This window comes from Spea bombifrons, chromosome 4 (assembly GCF_027358695.1).
Source record: "Spea bombifrons isolate aSpeBom1 chromosome 4, aSpeBom1.2.pri, whole genome shotgun sequence".
NCBI classification, from domain to species: Eukaryota; Metazoa; Chordata; class Amphibia; order Anura; family Pelobatidae; genus Spea; species Spea bombifrons.
Window position 1 is genome coordinate 45054686 of NC_071090.1, and position 24508 is coordinate 45079193.

Below are 24508 nucleotides of genomic sequence, written 5' to 3' on the forward strand. Positions count from 1 at the left end.
AAAGAGTGCAATTTCAAGAAAGTAATTAATACATAATACTGTTATATAGAGGATACCCAACTCAACATGGAAAAGAAATCCTTTTTGCAATGCTGCCTGTTATAAATAAACCTTTGTTCAGGGACACACTCAGTAAAGACCCATTCTGTATTATTATACGCACTCAGAAACAAGAATTATCTAATCTGCAGTTAATGCAGACAGCGTTCGTCCTGAGATTGCCCTGTTATCTAATAGACAGCTCTCTTTGTAATAATATTGGCCTCCATCCCGATAAAATCTGGCTTGATAACCTCGTAGACAACTTCTGTAATATAATATGACTAATACCAGAAAAATGATGCTGACTTTGCAAGACTCCTTAGCCGAATGACTGCTTCTAATAATGTATTGTAAAAGGGCATCGATGGTAGTCAGATCTTTTTATCCCTTTGTTAATCATACTAGCTCAGACACAGGGCACAGAGATTGTTCAAAGAAGCAAAACTATTTATATTATAGTATAGTTTTTATACATGTACTGAGAGTCAGAAAAGAAGCACGTAGTCGGAAACAGGTGTTTCAACAATAATAGTTGTGATGTTTTAGATCTATAAATTAACAACGTGAATATCTGTATGTGAAGTTCATCAACAGCTGCAGCTTCAATTATGGTGCTGACCATGGTACTGAGCCTGGCAACAGGGTATGCAAAGCAAACACCCCTGACCATTACCTGTTTCGCAAACTAAAATATAATCTCATTATAGTTATGCTATCCATAGTTATATTATATATGGTTAATGCAAAACAAAGCCTTGATAATTTGTAAGGTGGTCCTACAAATATTAAGGAGTTTATTAGTGGGACACACTGTAGAAAAAATCTTTCTTGGTCTGCTTTCCCCAACTGTTTCCACCAATAACCTGGCCTCCTGCAACAGGGGGCAAGCTTGGTGCACACCATGGGGACAGCCTTACCCTTGATTGGAAAAATGGAGAGAGGCTGTCCCTGTGGTGCATACCCTGGCTACACTCTTGCGGAAGTTCAAGAGGCCGGAATATTGCAGACGGATTTGCGGAAAAAGAGAGGTGCAGAAGCGCTTCTCTTTCTTTGCACATCCCTCTACAATATTCTTGTTTCTTGCAGTGCTTTCACAAAAGTCTGGAGCCACAGCACACCCCACGAGACCCAACTCTTTCCATTCCTCTGATCGAGCGAGAGGGTGTGCATGGAAGTGCTCTGGGAGGCCTAGTTAATACAGTAGACAGCAAGACAAGGAGGACCAAGGAAGAAGAACAAGAAGAGGTAACACAAGAAGCGGAGCTGCAGAAAAAGAAGAAGGGGACAAGAAGTACTTGGTGAAGAAGGCATGGAGACAACAAAGTTTGTTTCCAAATGGAAAAGCCCTCCAAATTTGGTCCGTACTGAAAGGGCAGGAAACACAATTTGTTGTCTGAAAATAAATGGTGCAAGAACAAAACCAGAAATTTGTCCAAATCGTTTTTGGTCCATGTGCACAAGTCTACTACACAGCACCATAACCAAGAAATTAAAAAAAAATGTGGTGTGACTAAAGAGAGGTGGAAGCACTTGACTTGCTGGTTTTGTGTATGAAAGTACTGTTTTGTATTTAGCCCAACACATTGTATGTATAATTAAAAATAATGCTAAAAGCACCTACCTCTCCTCCACTACATGGAAAAGGCTGGGAGTATCGGGAGGTGCAAAGAGCTCCTCTTTCTGTAACATCATCTGCAAGCTCAAAGGTGGCAGAACAGTTTGTGGAGAAGAATTTGTATGGTCGCCAGGAAAGGCCAAAATCTTGAGACCTCTCCAGAATCATGGCAGCAGGCCTAGGAGACTTGAACACCATGATCAAATGAGTGAAGTAAAACTTAGTTTCCAGATCCAGCTGTATGATCTCCCGCTGAGTATCCCTGGCCGACTGCCACCAAGTGCGGGGTATTTTGAACGTCGAGTCTGCCATGGCTGAAGGTGGGTGGGAAAGCCGTGGGAGCGCGGCATTGCATTTGTCACACTTTGGTTGTCTGCAGGTCTGGTCCGGATTCTCGCTATATGTGCAGTACAGTTCAGTGTTATTATGCCCACATGTTGTTTCTGTCCATAAGTTCCTGCCAATGGCGATGTTACCCATCCGAGGATTGCAAGCCCTTTCACAGTGAGACCCAGTTCTGACCATACTGCTTAGTCCTACAATGAAACCCATTAAACAAAAATAGTTATTTGAAAGACATGCAATTATATTTTTACAAACATTTTCAGTAAAAGCAATCAAAGAGAGGTCCCAAAATATAATCCCTTTCATATATCACATTCTCTCCTTGAACCTCATTACAATGGCTGTGCTAACCAATCAGCTGCCACCAACAGCCAGTTTAGGTTAGGAATAATGATGCAGAGCCTAAGAGCAGAAGTTCACTTCCCTGTCTTTCATATACAATTACCCAATAACTTGGTTTATTCACTAGTTAATTTTGAGGTGCAAAAATTTAAGATAGGGCAACCTTTAGAATGCATGGAACGTTCTCCAATGTAGATAACTATTGTACATGAATATAAGGTCTGTATGAATTCTGTATTTCATTTAATTGTACTTAATTTAAATAAAAAAATATACATGCATACAAATAAGATTGGATCCTTTCCAAGCACGGTCTTAAACAATATAGTCATTGTCATTACTGCTGCATTCTTAAACTAAAAGTTCTCCATACCCGATTGTTAAATATTATCTTCATTGTCAACCTGAACAAACTTCCCAGAACTGCCACGATACTGCTATTGTAAAAATGTCATTCTAAAACCACTGACATAGATTAATGACAGAGGCGGGTCTCATTGTCATTCTTTTCTACCACAAATACAGCAGCAAAATAATTATCGTGTAAGCCTCGCTGCACCATGACCACATTACCCCATAAAGTATGTGAGTGACAATGTAATTATAGTAAGTATGTACAAAAAACCATTTCACACTTGCATTCCCTCCACAAACATAATTTTACCTAAGGAGGATTTTCTGACTGTAAAACAAAAACATCATATAAAATAACAACTAAAACTGATAACATTTCCCCCTATATTTCAGTAACTGTCCAGAAATGCACAGGTCAAAATATATTAAGGGTACCCCCTCTCTATCAAGTTATAAAAAAGAAACAAACAAAAAAAATACCCAAAGCATTTACACGTATATTTGACTTCTTGAGTCTCTTATGATTAAAAAAATCTAAAATCTAATCGGAAGACTCATGTATTATCAAATCAACGTTGATTGTACAATTCTGAGATATTCTGGGTCAAAATTCTCAGGAAGCACGATCTAAAGATGGTTCATCCAAACTGTAGCACCAAGTATAACAGAGGAGAGTTGCTGGTAGCCAAAAAAGGCCTATTTGATACATTTCAGGGCTGGACTGGCACACTACACTCACACAGAATGCATATCCAGGCCGTAGCCACACATTGCAGCTGGAGCAGCAGATCAGGTGTGTATGGAGTGATGTTGGCTAGCAGCCCACCAGGCATCTGCCCAGTGGGCCAGATAGACAGTATGGGTCAGATAAGTTCTTAATTAGTATCTTAATATTAGTCCCCAAATTGTTCCAAATTAACAATACATATATGTAATATTTGGCAAATATATATAATAATCATAATCAGGAATTGCACTGGTATTCTGGCCAGGATGTCTCCCTCTCCATGCCCATACGAAAGGTGGGAGTTGGCTGATCTGGGTCAATATTCGTGAATCATGGAATTGTGGCTTTGGACATGGAGTAAGCCAAGCCAAACATCTCTCTACCACCAAGAGATCAAAGACTTCCTCCAAGGAAGATCCAGGTTATCTTGTGAACAACATACTGTAAAAAATATATTGCTACTTGGTATTCTGTCTCTATACCACCTATAGCTCCCATTAGTTTTGAGTGAATGATCCTTGAAACATTTTAAAGTGTCTTTAATCCCCTGGATTAGCTGGAAACTATAAAACTTCAAAGTTCTAAATTATCCATTTACAGAAACATTTCCTGTCTATTTAACAGAAGCCATTTCCAGGCCTGTCAATTTGTGTGCAACAACAAAGGACTTTATGCAATGTGCATAATACCATCATATCCAGAACCTGTCTTAATTTTGAAATATATGCTTAAACATAAATGATTTGTTCTTTAATTCTGCGACGCACCATAGTCATACCTGAGAACACAGTGATTGAGCAGAAAGCATTACCTCTGAAAATACTGGCACTTTAAAAGGAATAATAAGATCAGCCATAGTATATTTTAGCCATATGACCTCAAGAAAATCTTTGGAGAGCCCCTGTCAAGTATGATTACATTTTATCCATAGTTGCATCTATTGCAATAGCTCAGAGCAGAGTGTCGCTAGGAGAGGGCTACCTGGGCTAAAGCCCAAGTCACCAAAGTAGCACATTTTATTTTCTCCCCCCCAGACGTGCGGAGCTTTACCTACTTCCGAGGCAGTGCTGCCTGGGACAGCATCTGGTTCCTCAAAGTCTTTTCTTGGATCTTCCTGCTATACTCACAGAGTCCTTCACAGCACACAGAATCAGTGCTGGAAAGAACCCAGTGTTTGCCTCACAGTGAGGAGCTGCTCTTCGTGTTCTGTCAGACATGCTGTTCTGAGGACAAGAATAGCACTGTCAAGCTCTTTGGAGAACAAGTGGCACCGATAAGCTGTTTGGGGGCACAAGGACAGCATTGGTAAGCTGTTTGGTGCAAAGATGGCGCAGGGAGGCTGTTTGGGGGCACTGACAAGCTGTTTGTGTTTCAGTGGTTATTTTGGGGCAAAATTTTAAAAGTGGCCTTATTTATTATAGCAATTAATGGAAAAATTGAACCAGAAGAAAGATCGTTATGGCAGTCCAGCCACACTTGAAATTGTACACAAAATTCACTTTATATACAAATTATTGCCAGTTGTAGTCTGAGACTGCTAAATCTACATCTGGATGATGATGGAAGGACCCCCATGTTAATTCTGTGTGTGAGAGATCTGCGGTCTGTGCAGGCCCCTTACATTGAAAATGTGCCGCAAATGAAGCATAAAGACTGGGCACCAACACTCCTAATAACAACTCAAGGGTCATAGATACATGTAATATTCTTAAAATCACAAAAAGATTGTCAGTGTCAGATTACAGGTCCAACCTGATCTGACAGCTCTTTATGTCACTAGCATAACACAGTAATCCTAAGAGGGTACATATGGCTGTGTAACACCACCATCTATTCATTAGTGCATGCAGAATTAAGAGTATGGGGCAAAAAACTGAGCCTGCCTGCACCTGTTATAAACACAAATATTAAGGAGAAAGTTAAAAAAGAAATGTTGCCACTGCTTGTACATTATTGCTATTTTCTTCCAAAATAAATTTTCACCTGACAGAACAGATTTTTTTGGCTATTTGGAAGTCTTTAAAATATTTCAATCTTAGAATTCAACAAAATATGTCAGTTATCGGCTATAACCTTGTTTGTTATTTCCTAAAAATCACTTATGTGTCAAGTCAAACTTCTAAAAATTGTAAAGAATTTTTCATGCGCAGAAATGTTCTAATCGTGCGTGGAGGTGGTTATGGTAGAAGAATGTGAGCCGAGGAACACAATGTGACTGACTAATCTTATGTCATGTAGTGTCATGTAGAAAGGATTCTGAACTGCATCAGAGATGATGCATGGAACTCGTTCACAATATCTGGCAATATGTATCAACAAATCTTTAAATGCAGAACTAAATATGCGTGTAACATATAACATGATAGCTAACGTTTTCTGCATTTGTATTATTGTCTACAATGTTATTAATTCTAAATATAAATAATAGACACAGATCTATTGCTCCTCCTGATTTACACAGATACTACAGTGGGCACAGGCATGCTGACAACATATAAACCTGAGAAACAGAATAGTGAAATTAAACTCTATGTAATGGATCAGAGAGAAGCTGACCATTTTGGCATTGAGGCATTCCAGTTGCATATATACTATTGTATATTGTCGGGTAAATACATCATCCAGTGAATAAACTGGCTGTCCATCAGCAATCGCATTTTCAAACAAAGAAGTTATCAATCATTACGCACTGCAATCCGGTATTTACTTGTTTAACTATCTGTCAATGAGTTTACTGACACTTGACAGTCTTGATATATCACACAGTCAACTACCCTATGCTTTCTCACTAGTAATATAGTGGCGTATCCAGCTGAACATAAGCATGGACAAAACGTAACTATGGACAAAACGTAATCAGCAGACTACAGTGTGCGCTGAGTGTGAAGAGGATGAAAAGGAAGGAAATGGAAGCCTCAGCAGGATACAGTAAGGCGGTGATCAAGAATAAATATCTTTATTCTTTATGTGAGTTCATACATACAATAACAATGGAACTACATTGAGACTACTACTGAGTTGTAATAATTAAGATTATATTACAATATTTCTCAGACCACGTATATGAAAAATCCACAAGTCAGGAAAACACGGTACGCACTGAGTCTGTGTGTATATGCAGTACATGTGCTCATCATAGTTAAGTGACAGATGTACTCTTTATCTGCATGTTACGGTATAGTTCTCATGATACAAGCTCACGGCGTATGTGATGCGAACGCTTGCTGATAAAAACAGGTAAGTGCAGCACATGCAAGGTCTTGTCTGTGCCCTCCAGGAATGGATGCCCTTTCGTGAGATTATAAGAACACACAGATAAATTTGCTTCACACAATAATTCTACCTCCAAATACCTTTACTAAGTATTGAGATATCCCTGGTATTGAAAAAACTAGAAACAAAAATCATATTATTCACAAACATAAAATATCTTCTGCATACTTAGGCTCAATTCTACATGTTTTCCATATATAAAAGGCGACCCTATGTAGAAACATGCACTCTGCCACTGACTCATACACACATCTATGTAAAGTAGTGTGGAGCTAGGACTGGGGTTAGTAATTGAATCCATATTTCTAGTGAACAAAATCTTGTATAGTCACCTGCCAGTGACTCGGAGATGAGTTGTTCATCTTTAGGAACATGTCCCATAATGTTCAGTCAACCTTAAGGCAGCCTGAGGATCATGGGATATTTAGACCGCAAAGAGTGAAGAGGAACATAGACTGATAGGGAGGACTGTGGAAGATCATGCCGCATTCCACTGAGTCTGGAAAGTCTTTGAATACACAAAATTGTGCATTTTATGAGTTTGAGGGGCTATAGTAGGTAGAGGAATTGCTGATTCGGCGGATTGGGGAAGTGCTATAGCGAAGGATCAGCGACTGATCTGAGGTCTGCATAAAAGATTACCTTAGTTATAAGCAGTGCCGTCTTAACCCATGGGAACACTAGGCAGTTGCTCAGGGGCCCTGCATTCGAAAGGCACCGTAATTAATCACATTACTGCCATATATACCAAAACAGCTATTTAAATTAATTCACCTCGTTTGCAATTAAAATAGCACAAAGGTTTTAGATATGGACTAAAAATATACAAAAATAATCTTCAAACCAAGGCACCCCAGGGGGAAATTAATCACTATACCTCTTGCCATTTCTCTGCTGTAGCAAACCTTACCGCAAAACACAATTTCAAAAGGTACTGAGAAACCTGATCCCCAAACAAGAAAGTTATGCTAAACCACACAAGCCTTCTTGGGCAATAGATCAAAAATATCTTTATAAGCTATATGAAAAAAAGTAATTTGCCTTAGGAATTCCATGTGCATATCAAAGTTCCTATTTTTTCATAACTTGCAGGTGATAAAACTGCTTCATAGAGCTATAAAGAAGAACTGCTCATGGAGGTGCTTCTTCCTATGAGTATATGATGCATCTGGCATTGCTGTTTGGGGAGATTTTGCACAATGGCATACTGTGCTGTGCATATAAGTATAACACGTGCACAGATTAAACGACAGAGATAATAAACGTCTGAACAAGCAGGGAATACACCACTGAGTAATCTATATCTTAGTACAAGTCGGTTTTGGCATCATGACCTCATTCCATGCCACTGGAGCCAACAGCTCACTTTGTAATGATTTCTCCCTGTCCCCTTTGGCAAAGAAGAGGCAGCGTTACACTCTTTGATCTATTATTATTACAAAATGTCAATGCTTTCTCACCCTACAGTAATATCCCAGTGTTCCCCTATGGCCCAGTGAATTTTAATATAATATGCTTAAATCAAATTCAGAGCATATGAAGCTTCCTTCGCATTTACTTATCCCTTAAGTAATAGAGGGCAGAGATCCCACAGGAAAAACTGGTAGCCCACAGAACTAAAGTAACAAACCTCGGCAAGGCAAAATTAATGCACACATCAAAAGGCCCAATGAATCAAACAATTTCAGAGAACATGAATCAGTGGAGAATGCCTGGAGAGATGTTTATTTTCATTTTTCTGAACAAAGTAACCCAGCATTAGCACGGCATTAAAAAATGCATTTTAAACAGTGTTCAAAGAGTGTTTTTTTCATAAGAACTATAACATTACTCTGTCTACATCACATTTTCTGTATATTATTTCATCAGATATGGAGTTGTTTTAAAAGTAGTTTTATTTTATCCTCTTAAAATAAATACAAACCACTTTTGAAGACTGTCCAAAGTAAAAGAATATAACTGGAATTTGGAGACAGGGGTAGCTACAACAATGCAAAGAGAAATATTAAAATAATACAATCTAAAATAAAATAATGAATTTGTGAAAAGGTTAGAGTAATGAGGAGGGTAATCATGAATATAAAGTGTTTGCTCCTATCAGAAAAATCTTAGTTTGATTATTGCTTACATTAAGTAATTCAAATAAAATGTTGAATATCATGTAATCATTTGAAATGCTTTTTAAAGGCAACCACAGGCCCGCTTATAGAATCATAGAAATGTTAGACTTTGGTGGCAGGTGAGAACAATTCAGCCCATCAAATCTGTCTATTTTCTTGATATAATCATATCATTTTTTTTTAAACTAGCTATTGTCTCTGTATTATATCTAACATGTATTATACCTACTCTGTACAATTCAAATCATCAGTGATATTCATGGTAATATTGACAATATTTCCAATAAGAACATTACAAAGAACCTGGGTACTGTGTAATTATATATATATAAAAGGGACTTTTATTTGTCCTGAGCTTAGAAATATGTTTTTGTGCAAGTTATAGGGCAATAAGTACAAGTAGCATATCACTATTCAAAAACTATTTTTTTTTTAATTTGGTTATACTGCCTCCATGTCCTATTTTTGAAATCTTTAAAGCTGGTCAGTTCAATTTACCCCCATCAAATTTATATATTTGAAAACTAGATTTTGCAGGGCATTTTAAGTGCTAGTATTTTAACTCTTTCCATGCACAAATTCTGCTACCAGCCTACAACAAACTTTTGACATGTTGAAATCTCTGCCCCATTTCCTATTTGGGACATCTTTGAAGGAGGTTACTTCAATATACCCCCATTAAACTATATATGTTTCAAAACAAGACATCCCAGGGTATTTCAAATGTTGGTATTTTAACCCTTTACATGAACTAATTCTACTACTAGCCTTTGTCAAACTTTGTGGTAGTATTTTTTTTTGGCGTTGTTTTTCACACCCATTGTACTTCAGGTATGCATTTACATCCCCTGGTAGATGTCACAGCCAAACAACACCCCAATATGTATTCAGCAACATCTCCTGAGTACAGTCGAGACATTTCATTGATCGCTTCCTTAATTCTTTTAAAGGGGCGGCAAGTGCCATGTTTAAGATGGTGCATGGTGACATTCCATGGAGGAATCAGACAGGGCCCCTGCTGCAGATTTTAGTATTGCTGAATGCCTCTACATCAAGGCATTACCGCAACACCATTTGCTAGACACGTCAATTGTTGTCAAGGGGTTAAAGATTGACACTAAAAATGATCCCAGACTTAAAGAGGTAGTCCTATAGAATTTTTTGCCCCCTTAAGCATAAACTATAGTGCAGTATATCATAATGCAGGCTAGTATTGACAGTAACACGGTTTTATCTCATTTATTCCAATATCTGTAGACCTGAAGGCTGCCATTGCTTTTAGTCCTTGCTCCTACACTACATCAGTACCTGTAGTCTGTACCTCCATAGACTTATTATCCAGGCTGTTCTTTTGGATGATTAACAATGAACCATTCTTTTTACCACATGAAGTAAGATAAGGAGCGAGAGTGTTTAGTAGATCAGGATAAGAGATAGAACACATCCTAATGGTTAATATGAAAAAAAACCCTGCACAATAGTAAAAGAAAAAAAGGTTATCCGAATGTGGTAATTATTTTCAAGTTACTCTCAGCAGAATTATATGGATTTATAACATAGCAGACAATGTAGCAGAGGTTAGGAATTGGAGGTTTGCCAGATTTTGTTAAACATGACTGGCATTACTCCCATTCTGCTGATGGTAGCAGTACGACAGATGGAGCACAATAAGTCCTGGCACCCTGGCAATACAGTGTAATAAAGCACACGTGAGTTATATTATTGTGATAAATAAGACAAAGCAAAACACGTGTCAGGTGTGCAGGTTAGGTAGTGATTTCTTCAGTGTGCTTCAGCTAATATTTCACAACAGCAGTATGCCTTAAACGGGAGAGGACTACTCAGTAAGGTAGTTTTAGCTAGAACGGTAAAATTATAATGGAGCACCCAAATGAAATGAAATTAAGGACATTGTTGAAGTTTGTTTTAGTTATTTCTTTGAGGGGTCAGTAGCTTTCTGGTTAATCTGTTATCAAACTCATCATTGTATCAAGATCCCCTTGTTTTGAGTTCAAAGCTGAGACATTTGCACATCCTGATGAGATATTTTTCATTGTAAAGGTTTTAATTGGTAAACACTTGGCCTGTAATCTTAAATCTACAACTGGTAGGAATCAGGCTTTGGGTAAACTAGCTCTGCTTGTATGTATCATTAGGGAAGAGTTTGAAATATCTGATGAATTCTCGATGCCACAACAAAGAAATCCTGAAAAGAGTTGACCTTGAACCATTCAAATGCCAGGTCAAAACCTTCAACAGAATTCTGACTTCAGCTGTTATAGTAACGGTCTGAGAATTCTGTCTCAATAAATGTTGATAAACTTCATTTTTACAATAATACCACAACTGGTTTGGCAGAAGGACTGTGTAAACATATCTAAACATCGTAAACATCTTACGTAACAGCGAACCAATTATTTTTTTTGCCTGTTGGATATTGTACCATTATTTAACAGCACGGCCTAAACAGAAAGAGGAAAAGGAACCTATGACACCAATTTCATTAACTGAATAAATAAAAATAAGTCATATTAGGTATGCTACTGGCCAATTCTTATTCTTCAACTATGTTTCTTAGCAATGTGAAATGTTTACTTTGATAACACCCGTAACAACCATTCATTGATGAATCAACCATGTATGATTACTACATCAATGAACCTTTATATTTTTATTTTAGAAAGCCTCGTGAATAAAGAATCCTTTGTTTCCAAAAAACAATGTTCCTGTACTGTTCCACAGCTGCTTAAGAGTTGAGATGACTGAGGATCATGAGTGTTATAATCCATCATTAGGGGAAGTGTTATCATGCCCGTTCCTGTGCTCAGATAGCCAAGACTTGCAGACCCAACACATGAAACTATGATTGTGGTCAACCTATAAGACTGTAAGTTTTTGTGTCACAGATGTGTTACAGATGCTTATAATATATATATATATAATACCCCAGAACACCCAATGGACCATTCCAAAACACTTAGAATAACTTCTGTTGGTATCAAAAAGGATGCAACAATGTAATAGGATTCACATGAAACTGCCTGAAAAGAGATGGCACACAGCTTTTCCTTAATGCATTAAATGATAATAGTTGTGGTAAGGCCAAAATGTTCAAGGCAATTACTCTGCATTCTCAAAACTCAACCAAGACTAATGATGATAACCAAGCCAAACCATTTGGATTCGAACAGAAAAAAAATCACTTGTTAGGATCACATTTCTCCTTCAATGAAAACACTGTGCAAATTTTCCTTTATTCAAAATGACAGCTGGAGTTTCACTCCAGACTAATGATAATCTCTCAATAAATTACCAGCCATTTCTTACAAATGCTATTCTACTGCTCTCTTCTCAGTTAATTCACGGGCACGCTCATTTCAAAGGGCTCAATTAGTTTTACAATACCCCAATATTATTTGCATTATTTTAGTAAATTTCATTTTGTTTTGTAAATGCACAGAAAGCCCTGGGGTATTTGAAAGTATCCAGATAACTTAGGTTGTGTAAAGCTAAGTAACAGATCAAATAGATTCATTATAATCATGATCATCCATTTTTGTGTTTAATCACAAAAATGTGAATATACTTTTGCACACAACGCTTAAAATCAGCTCTCTAATTCAAGTGGCAGCCATTTGATGCTCCAAATGCCTGTTGACTTCTGGTCTAGTCAAGTCAAAGATCTCTGTGATGGATGTCTATTCCACAGGACAGATGGGATAGTTGCCTGTGGACCAAATAGCATTTGTGACCCGTGATTGCCATGGGGATTAGGGGCACTGGTGCATTTGTCATCCTGAAAGATTGCAAGATCTGTTGAGCATATTTAAGTGAAAGCTTGCACTGTGCTTTGTTATGAGTGGGGTCTTCCTGGTAGAGGTTTTTCAAAGGGCCCCAGAAGACAACTCAGGAAACATCTTAACATGGTTTCATAGAAACATATAATTTGACGACCAATAAGCACATCTAGTCCGCCCATTTTTCCTGATGTAACATTCAGTTATTCATCATTAGTCATTGATCTGGTTTTCAATTTAGGATTAGATTCAACTTTATGCCTATTTCAGGCATGTTTAAATTCCCTTACTGTATTAGGCTCAACATCCACTGAAGGGAGGTTGTTCCATTTATCAAGGACCGTCTTGATTAAGAAATAAATCATTCTGGTACCCTTTTACACACATTTGGTTAATTTGCTTTCATGGTTGCTTTGATTCCTCAATGTACTGATATATATGAAAAAGAGTATATACTGTACTATTGCAACAGTATTTCTAGATAAATACTGTACAATTCTCGACCACTTTATAGATAAGTGAACCAATCACAACGTATAAATTGAGCTAGGTTCCCTTTGCCTTTTGAATGGTACTTTCAGTGAGATGATGAGGATGACAAATCCCTCTAGGGGTTAATCCCTGTAACGCCAACCAGTATTTCTATTTACTCTGGAAGAAATGTCTTAGCTATTGTTAGAACTGACCTAATTTAATAGGAACAATAGGGGGAATTTAGCAAGAAATATTTGCTTTCTTTATAATAACAGGTGCTTCACAGGCACCAGTTACCCATGTTAAGATAAACTATACTCTGGTCTTAAGTTTACATATTTAATATTGTTACTGTGTAAAAATTTATATTAAAATAATATATATTCAGCATCAATGGGCTGAGGTATGGCTGGTTGAGCATGTGCAGCTAGGGGACACGATTCTCCATGCAGAGCATGATTACCCTGAATGTGTCCCATTCCACCTGCCATCATGAATGGTTCGCTACCCCATGTTATTACATATGCCACAACTGGGATTTGAATAATCATTCAAGCAGGCAACATTGTGTGATTTGGTCCCTGCTGCCTTGATGTGAAAGCATTGATACTGTCAATCAAAAAAAGGGCCCAAAGTTTATAAACATGCATCTTGGAAGGGAAATATCTGAGATGGTAATTTTAACAGTTTTGATGCCATGTGTGGACACGCCCCCTTTCTAGTATTCAAGAATAGGAAGAATGGCATTTCTGAGGAAACCTGTCCTATTTAAGAAGTATAAATAATCAGATTAATACACACGAAAAGCAAATCAATATCATTTAGTGACCCGATCGATACATTACGATTTAATTACATTATCACCAACCTGTAGCCAGAGTAGATGAGCCCACGTATATCAGTAGCCAGCCCAAAATATCCATGGTACGAGATATACTACAGAAAAAAAACAATTTTCCAGCTTGGCAAAAAAAATAGAAATTATTTCCAAGATTGATTGTTTTTAATAATAAAAAAAGATATTCCACAAGCAAAAGCTAATGCTGGACCGCTGTCAGAGGACTACGGCAAGAGGATAGGGAGAGGACCAAGTCTTCGAGGGCTCATCTGACCTCCCCCAAAATCCTGGGGCGACAAGCCATCTCCCCGGGGGTCCCCCAGTCACACCTGATCGGATGCCTTATACCGAGGGCTGCTTGGGCAGATCTAGTCCCTTTTTCCTCTCTGTCCAAAGCACAGCGTATGGCAGCGATGCTCTGGGCGTCTTCAGGCACAGACGCTCTGGGGGTCTTCAGGCACGGACGCTCTGGGGGTCTTCCCTCTCTGTGATAACAGCGAGGGGTGTGCGAGCCGCGAGTGGAGGAGTCTGGCCAGGCAGCTCGTCTAGAGAGCCCGTGCATGGTGTACACACCGCCCCCAGCCTACCCCCGACCCTCCCCTTTCATACCCCGGTGCTGTGTGTACGCCCGTTACGGGGAGGGGGGTGCAGTGTTCAGGTGACAGCGCTCTTTTCACGAGACGAAATAAATGCGGGCTTACAGTGATATAATAACAACAATAATAATGGTATTAATAGAAATTCCTCCCGTGCACGTATTTGCACGGGTCAGTAACTCGCACTTTCCTTTGGAACCGTTCCCTTACGACATATTTGTGAAAGTTATTCAGCCATGCGTGTTATCGTGACGGGGACATTTTTTTCCAGCTGACTACATAACTTGCATTCTAATATTGTAAACGTTTACCGTAATTGCAAAGCCCTGATAAGACGTGTGTTCAGTTAATGCACTCACACTATGCAATACACTGTATGATAGACTACATTAGGGAAACTATAATGACATGCAGTCACTGGGGAATCGGGCCGCATTGGCCATCTGGCACACAAGGCAGGGCCGAATACTTACCAATTCCGCTGCCTCAGAAGTGTGTATGCCATTTGGCTACCACTGGCTTTAAGGTGCAAGGCCCGCTTACTTGTGTGCGGTCCATTCCTATTGGTTAGATTAAAATGCAGAGGTGTTGAATAAATTAATTCCTGGGGAAAATACTTAGGGCCAAATACTTGACTGAGGGACTGTCCATGGCCGAAGATAGCCAGAAACCTTTTAGAGTTTACGTGTTTACTTTCAGCTAAAGGATGAGTATTCGGCCAAGTCCACCAATGGCCTACTTCTGCACTATACCAGGTCGCCAACACCAACCATTACACTCCAAACCCAGGGGTGGAAGGCAGACTGGTAGTATTCTTCGCACTTCTGTCTCTACAGCTCGCCATCCTTTCCCAAGCCCTCATCTTGCTGACGAACACCTGCCTGACTATGGGCAACAGCATCTGTCAGTCCTGTCAAGGAGTTCCCTCTTCCCAGGGCTGTTCTATACTGCTGCTCCAGAAGCAGGTCGGGTTCTGAAGTACGTGGATGCCAGTGGAATACACGCAGTCACACGCTGCAAGAGCATAAAAACTTGCAGCCACATGTCTCATTTGGTGGCCGCTGCCCTGGTCCGGCCCTGGCCTTTATACAATATACTTCTATTTTTAGATTTATTTATTTAGATGAAAATCTAAAAAAAACACACTAGTAGCACAGTACCTAACTCTCATGGAGAAAGTCCATCATTCCTTTCAATGCATTTGACCGTGGGCCCATGGCTACTTGCCCGAGCAATATAATGTAGGTGTGCATTTTTGTTTTTTCCCCACCTTGATTGATTTGGTTCCTAAATGGTCAATTTACTAAAGTGGAAAGCAAGAGAGTAGAAACTGTGAAACCACCTACTCTTCTATAATTATACATTTCCTTTTTGGTGTTCCTCTTTCCTAGAAGCTCTGATAATTTGAGAAATGTGGCTCAGTATTTTACAGGAAAAAAGAAATCATTCGCAGCAATCTTTGATTCAATTGTCGCAAATGTATATACATTAAATCAAGTAAATATTAATACTGGCACAGTTGACCTATAGTCATGTAGGTGACTTTGTTACATGTATAATTAATAATACAGATGCCTTGTGAAGTCACTGGGAAATTGTTGGGAAGGCCCTGTTGCTGTTTTCAGCCTAAGCAATGGTATTGCTTTATGGGATGACGAGCAGAACATAGAATTTGATGTCAGATAAGAACCATTTGGCCCATCTAGCCTTCTGCCCATTTTCTTAATATAAAGGCTCTGATCGTAATCAGTTCTTGGTGCTGTCTTAGACTCAGGATAGCTTTATGCTTATCCCATCTCACAGGGAAAGGCTGGCTAAGGGGACGCTTTAAAGATTTCGGGGCTTGGCTGGATGTTTTTTCACGATTTGTTTGAATTCCACAAAGAGCCACCAGGGTAGAGTAACCTAAAGTAAGGACCTTATGCAGCATCTCCATTTTGATGGTTTCTTTCTTTTGCTCATTTTAGATGTTTCCGTGTAGTCCCTTTCATTAAATTTGGTTTAGCCATGACAGGATAGTGAGTGTGTATTGAGTGCTCTTGTCTGATGTATTTTAGGTAGCTTGTTTATTAGGATACTTGGCTGGAATGGCCCCTGGATTGAATGTTGCCAGCCCTTCTTTGACATGGAGATACCCGGGAACAATTCTCTATGCATTAAAATGGATCAGAGATCTGTACCTCTGCTTGCACATATTGCTCGCTTTCACTCTGGTGGTCCTCATGAATAAGAATGCTCCATGTGATATCATATCCTTAATATACCCCAGCCAGTGACAAGTAGCATTACCAAAGTGGTAAGATATGCACATATCTAAAGCCACCTTCCCATTGGACCATTAAACACTGGGGAGATAGAACTTGCTTGGAGGAGACAATATTAATGCCTAAGGAGTGAATATTATCAACTGATTTATAAGCCTTAAAATTATATTCCAAAGTAATAATTTAAATGAACGCTATACTCTCTAACTTTCCTGTTTTTAGTTATTCAGTAGCAAAGTCTGTTGATTAAGCTCAGTTTAAATAGCCGGACACCTGTTTGGTGCTGGGGGCATATAACAATTAGTACACCAATGTCAGTATGAGTTTTCATATGCCCTGTCATTCCATATTTTGTTTTGGCAGTGATGTGACAGTAATGTGTTCAAATGGGGGCACACTCGGGGGTCTATTCCCTAAACTCCGAGTCAATAGTTCTAGAATCAAAATCTGACAATTATCAACTCAGCAATTCGTCAAAGTGAACTTGACCTTAACTTCCCTTGCATTGGCAACTAGTCTCAGCAGGATCGCTCAGTAGACTAAATGATAAGTATGTAGAGCTGCAGGCTTTAGTAGAACAAAAGACATGTTTACAGGAGCCAGCTTTGCTACAAAGTGTCTACAGAGCAGAGAAGTCTTATTAAATTCAGATTGTATCTGTTTTGCCAAGTTGAGCTGAGTTTCCCAGAGCTTTAGGTATAAAAATAAAAAAACCCACACAGTTTACTAGGGAATACCCAGAACTCATGGCATGACTATTGACTGGCTTACAATAAATGCGTGATGTTTGATGGCTGTAAGTTGTGGAGTAATGTTTGACTTTTCCACAAGACCCCTGATCATATCTGCCTTTAAAGTGATGCAAATCTGGATGGACTGTTATTTTACTTGCTAATGCACATACTCCATGAGTCATATCCTTTGGGATCCTAATTACATCTGCTTTGTTATGGAAAGTGGACACATATGACTTAAATAACTGCTCCTCTAAACAATCCATATTGAAATCTAAGCTGCTACAAAGTGCGCAAAAACAACTATCGGATTCAGATTACAAAATTAAAACACTGATGTTAAACTACTAGGGTGTAGCTAAACACACATCCCAATGCAGAGCACGAAATCGGAAACAGACCACTAAAGATGGGTGCTGTCTGTGGTGCTGGCATATGCCATGAGTTACCTATCATCATTTGATGTTGTTTAGACATTGAGCTGGCCCTGCTTTTGGGAACAATATGAGAAGAGTACATGAAATGAAGAATCTTAAACCGTGGGCAAACTGAAAACCAGATGAGGTCTTATTGTGTTCAGACAAATGAAACAACAGATTTTGTTTTGTCTCATTTCCACATTGTTTCACAAACAAATGTGGGAGATGAAGCATTTTCAGATTCACATAGAAATCTCTCACTATGGTACAAAATGCGGCGCTCTAAATATGCCAAGTTTGAGAAATAAGCCACAAGGTTTAGTCATCTCAACTGAATAATATAAACTCACCAACCACTGCAAACCCAATATACTCACAATAAGACATGGACCAGATCATTACCTCCCTCCCTTAATATATCCCATAGGTGACTCTGTCCTTAACAGCTCTGCTGCCCTAAAGAGTTGATTTACACTGGACCTCATTACCTGTAAAGAGAAATTACTGTTTCTGTATCCTACTGCAAGGTGGCTGAAAGTGTCCTAATGAGGCTACCATCATTATTATACATATGTTTATGTTTAAATTATAATTATTGCTCAATAAAAACAACAACTGAACCCCCAGCACATCATGCAAATATTCACAGTGTATTCCTTTTTATATTTGTTTCCAGTTCTACTGATGTCCTGGATAACACAGGTGTGTTGTGCAATCGCTAGAGAAAGGAAACATTGTGCATAGACCGTTTGAAATGTAATATTTAACTGTTAATATGTCTAAAGTCCATTTATTAGCCTGTGTATTATTCCGCAGTGTTTCTTTTACAGTTTAACAAGATGCTTGCAGTGATGTGTGGTTAATCTGATGTCTGTCTGGCTGAAGTATTCTCTCTTTGTGCTGTGTCAGACCGAATCAGATTCATCACTAGACTGGCCAGGTTTAACTTGTGCCAAACCCAGAGCTTCCCAATCAAAACATATAGCACCATCTGTAACGCTGCACCTGAGGCCAGCCATTTTCCACATATATGCCAAAAAATTGAAAAGGCTGGGGTTACAGCTTAATTAAAGAGAATCTGAGGCAGGAGTTTCATGAGCCATTTGCGTTCAGCACCCAACAACCTGCATAAAAAAGGACACCTTCAAGTATTTATTTCCCTACTGACAGTCTAATATGTAGGTGTTGTGTTAAAGAATAAGATGCATCTTGCAGGAAATTCTGTACCAGGCATAGCCTTCCCTAAAAAATATATATAACCAACGACATGTTTGCCACCTTTCAGGGTACTGGCAGGAGACTGGAAGTCCAAACTGTGGTCTCTTGTAAGAGTGTATCAGCCAGCCATACATATGACACTCAGCAGACACGCAGTGCTAGATGATGTGTATAGCACCAATTATCCTGGTATAAGTAGATATTAATTCAGTAATATTCATTTCTCAATTTTCATGTATGGCATGGGTACTTACTGGGTACTTCTAATGGAAGAATATGCCAGGCCATTGCTACCCTTACTCTGTACTTTTCATCGATTACCCTGCCTTCAGCTTTAAGCCACCTTCAACAGTACTAAGGCAAAAACTTCCAAAAGTGAAAAATCACTGGTTAAAGACAGAAGTATCCATTGGCCCCCATGCCTACTATATATTTACAAAGTGATAGGTTAGTGGATATGTATACAGTTTATTTAAAGGAACAGTAATGCCATTTTATGATGACACAAGTGTTCCATTTAATGTAATCTATATTACACTATATGGGCATATATTGCTTAGCCCACCACTATGTCAAATTACCCCATGTGACAAGTCCTATCTTTTTTTCATGACTATATTGTTTACCAAGGAGCTAAATCAGTGGGACCCCATTGCTTTTTTAACCCAATGAGACTCTCGTGCAATTTAAAGCCTTTTCTGGACAGCATTAACAAGGCACCTGTGTGGCAGGAGGGGCTGCTCGACCCTAGGGTTCGGCCAGTACCTGCACATATGCTATTAAAGAACCAGAACTTTGAAACTTCAGATCTCCATGAAGAGATAAATTCAATTATAGTAAAACCACTATCTATTTATACAACCCTTGCCCTCTCATGCCAGCCAGTATTTAAAAGGATGAGGCCCTGGTGCAGGTGCCATTGATGAAGTTGCTAGTCAAGGGGCTTCTACCAGCTTACTGTATTAAGATGACAGAAAATGAAAGAAAATTCAGAGGTTAGAAAGGCTTCCGACTTGCCTCTAGCTAGACAAGCAATAACTGGAGTGCTAGTGTGTGTGGGATTATATCTGGGGAGAGGCGGATAGGGAGCATAGAGAGTGATTTAGTAAAGTTCCAGTAATAATCTTATGTTTAAGAGCACAGAACCTCTTAGACGTTCCGGTCTAAGCCAAGAGGTGCCTTTGTTTTCGAGGATTCAGCCGCAGTCAATGGGGATGATGCAAAATTATGGCCTGCTGAGAAACCCATGGTGCAGAGATAACAAAAGTTACATGTGGCGATAGGCAACAGGTGCCTATATATATGGTCTTGATAAAACATATGTGCATAGATTTGTGTACAAAGTGCTTTAGTCAAATATGTGTCTGCAGGGACATACACCAGGGATCTACACCAAGTCACTGAATTTTCTTCCCAGTGACAGATAAAATGTTTTTCTTTATTAAAAAAAGAGAAGCTCACAAAATTTTACGGAATATTCCCATTGCTTGTCTTAACACGTTGTGATGTTTAGAGATGTCCCAGACACGGCAAGTATCAACAAAATATATGCCATATTTCTCTTGGGTATTTAAATATTCATACTGAGCCTATGATAAGATATTTCCCAACAGAAGGAGAAAGCAACTGTGTACAGATGTACTGTAAACAACTATAACTTCCACGGCCAAGTTCTTTGCATGCTGGGACAATGCACAAGCATTATTCAAAGATTCTCCACAGGATTTAGAGCGATTGAGAGTCAAGTCACAGACACACCATGGCTGTGTTGGCGCTAATAAGGAGAAGGGCACAATGGGAAAGGAATGTGGTTTTTAACATTTATGGGGATATCCAAACATATTAGATACATTATCTATGTCAAAATATTTGCTCACAGAAATTATCTGTGTATTCTGCGTATCTATATATCATTCATTTAAAGAGTTCATGGGAGAGATTTAATTGGTCCAATCCACGCATGCCTTCATCCTGCACCATACTCGACCAGCTCATTTTGCACCTCTTCTGTGTCACAACCTTTAGCGTTATAGACTGTTATGGACACCCACAAAATTGATGCAGCATGCTCTAGAATGTGGTTGCATTTAAAAGTTGAGAAGTACTATCTTAAAAAAATCAAAATAAATATTTTCAAGTGGAAGTTTTGGTGGGCTGCCCAAAGATGAGGTCTGAGGACATCATCTATCCCTTTGATAACATCAACTATTTGAGAGGATCCCACCTTTTGGATAATCTTTAACAAAACTAGGTTCTAAGCTACCAGGTGACTTTGTTAGAGATTATCACCTAGTTAATATTTATTAATAATAAAGTTGTTGTTCGTGTAGCTATATGGGGAACTGCAGGTAAATAGATACAAGAATGTCAGTAGATGTATATCGTACCTCTTAGCAGGCCAGCATACTAATAAAATATGACATAGCATTACACAGCTTTTAAAAGCTTAAATGTTTGACATTCATGGGTAAGACAATTATATTTGAAGAAGGCAGCTTCCATGACTATATTTCAGAATAGTTTGTAAAATACACAGGCATTTTTGGTAAGAAACAGTGTTACAGTGTATATGATCCCCCCCAATGGTGAGTATACAACAAGAAGCCTAGTATGAGCTGTACAAAGTTGACTTATTTAGGATTACTAGAATGACAAACATTCCTAATACACATAACAGCATGTGTTAATTGTTCAAATGCATTGTGTATGAATGCTATTAACAAGTCTTTGGCAATAAAATTCAAGGATCCTGGAAAACCTGAACTCCAGTTAAACTGATTTAGTGAAATAAAGTGACATCTAGTGTACGCGTTAGGAACAATGTGATCTCTGAACAGTATAGCTAAGAAGTTTACTAAAGGTTATTGGCCGATAGTAACAGTGAAATAGCATTACCTTTACATTATCTTCATTTATGACTAGGCTCATAATTACATGGGTCCTAAAAAGGTTTGCATTCTTTTTAAAACAAAAAGAAAATGAAAAAAGAAAAGGATTTGAAATGCTCATCCTGTTTTTCCTAAACTGGTAAAACAGCAGTGTTATGTTGGACTATAGAAACATATATTAAACAAGTCCCACAAGATTGCATCTGCAGTAGATATACAGTTGTTTATTGGGCAAATTATTGACATTTAATTCAGAATTTAGTGCTGTATAATATACAAATGTGTAACATGTTAGGATCAGAGTTTGTTCTGGGCAGCCATACCTAATATGTGAAACACACACTTAATGTAGAACTAGAGTTTCTGGATAACTTTGCATAAAGTCTAATGGTGTTTTATTTGTGTATGATACACACCATGTCTATCTACAATTATTCCACAAAATTGTTGTGTTTTACTGTTGGGCCTAGTGAGCATAAGAAAAACCCTGGCCATTACGTTAGTATGCATATTACATGGCAGCGTGTAACAACAGTATTCAGTGTCTAGGAAGCTGTAAGCTTGCTGTGAGAAGTACATGGCCAAGGTTCAACTATTATTTCAAAATATTGTCAAACTTCTCTTCAGAAGCTAGTTTATTTTAAAGCTAGCCCTAAAAGTCTGTGTAGGATGTATTTGAACGTCAGGTAGGTTAAGTTTGGAAGGCTTCCCAGTTGTATTATTGGGCATTAGGCAATGGAGCATGGATTGATAATCCTTTCCACTTCCCACTAGTTGGTTATATGAACATGCAGTTTATGGAAGTATGTCCTGGCATGTTCCCATGACAAAAGCATCTTCTAGTGATTTCATGAAAAGGGCAATCAGAACTATGTCCTTGGATATGCTTAGAAAGATATCTCATATTGCTGAAATACTTGTTGGCTTTGACTTCTGAGAAACATATTCAATACTCTTTTACGCAGACAGTAGGCTAAAGTATGCACAAGGTGCGTGTCAAGTTAAAAGTGCCAAGGGAGGATCAAAACAGATCATATGTAGGCACTTGCACTACTAAACCCTTCTAGTATGGGTGAATGAATAGGAATTGTGATATCGAGTGAATGATGTGTGGACAGTAATAAACCCCTCAGGGAAGTCTCTGTTTCTGCAGGAACAATATGCAAGAATGTGAAGAATTCTCTTGAGTGGAATGACAGCTACTAAACAAACCCATTTTTGGCAATATGGATCTGCAAAATGTAGAAGAAAAAAAACAAAAAAGATATTGTAGAGATCATCAGGCTGCAAAACAAAAAACCCATCCCTTTTTGCATGTTTTAATTTGTTTAATGCTAACATGAAGATTTACTATGTTTCTTACTATTTTTCTGTTGTTCTGTTAAATATTTGCTTTGCTTTGTTTTTAATCTCTTTTTTAATGCCCGACCAAATGTACATGTATAACCTTCCACACACGCACACATCTCAGATTTGGGGAAAAAAATATCTGCTAAAAAAATGCTTACATATATATATATATATATATATATATATATATATATATATATATACCGTATAATGTTTAATATATCACATTGATGACAGATGTTTACTGTTTTGTGGATGAATAGACATCTGAAGGAGTGGCAAGACTACATTATGTTATAGATTGAAACATCTACAACCATGAATTCATCAGATCTGATGAACTGCAATAGGTCATGTACAATCACTTCTAGCTTTATTTGCTAAATTAAAATGAGGATAACCTGTGTGTGCTCTACTGCGGGTCAAAAACATTCTAGACTCCTAATGGAAACATCTTTAAACCGACTACTAAAAATGCCTGTCCTTGAGGAAGTTACTTCAGTTGTATTTTCATAAATGCATGCTGACGCATACATTTCCTTCTGTAGATATATTTCTGTGTTCCTTCTGAATTATGCAGGACCTTCTGCACCTTACTTGACAACTATTTATATCAGCTGACCCGAGACTCCTCAAATATAAACTTAATAGATCATCCCATGATTCTAAAGTGATAACTTGCCAATGGTAGCAACCAACTGGTTCTAATAACCCTCCGCTGGTCCTAGTCACAAACGTCCCTTCCAAGTGGGATATACCACCTAGAAGATTACCATCTGGGATGGTCAGAAAACTTTAAATTGGAGTAGGACATGAAAGGGTCCCATCCAGACTATGTGTCCCTCAGAATCTGCCAATTAACATTGTGCCCTTGAGACTGAAATAAAATCTCAAGAGTTCTACAGTTTGCTCCAAGCCCTTGTCTTTGTGTGTTAAATATATATATATATATGTTTTGTGCGTAATATCATTGTACAACACAGAGGAACCTGTTAAAACAATGTGATAATAATTTGGGCCTCATTTCATCTATTTTAAGGCATATTTAAAGATGATCTGTGTATTTGAAGTGTCTGAAGGGACAGACAATAAGGACGTATGTTGCTCCTGAT

The 24508-nt window shown here is 38.4% G+C and overlaps 1 protein-coding gene across 1 annotated transcript in view; it reads right to left on the reverse strand.

Moving 5' to 3' along the window:
- The window catches only part of NTN4 (netrin 4), a 53227-nt gene extending 39196 nt beyond the window's left edge, over positions 1 to 14031 (reverse strand). The window contains exons 1-2 of the mRNA XM_053462037.1: positions 13958 to 14031; positions 1664 to 2193 (exon numbers count right to left, since the gene is read on the reverse strand). Of these exons, the coding sequence (XP_053318012.1) occupies positions 1664 to 2193; positions 13958 to 14012 (585 nt within the window). The 5' untranslated portion in view covers positions 14013 to 14031. The remainder of the gene's footprint in view (positions 1 to 1663; positions 2194 to 13957) is intronic.
- Between the last annotated feature and the right edge of the window lie 10477 nt (positions 14032 to 24508).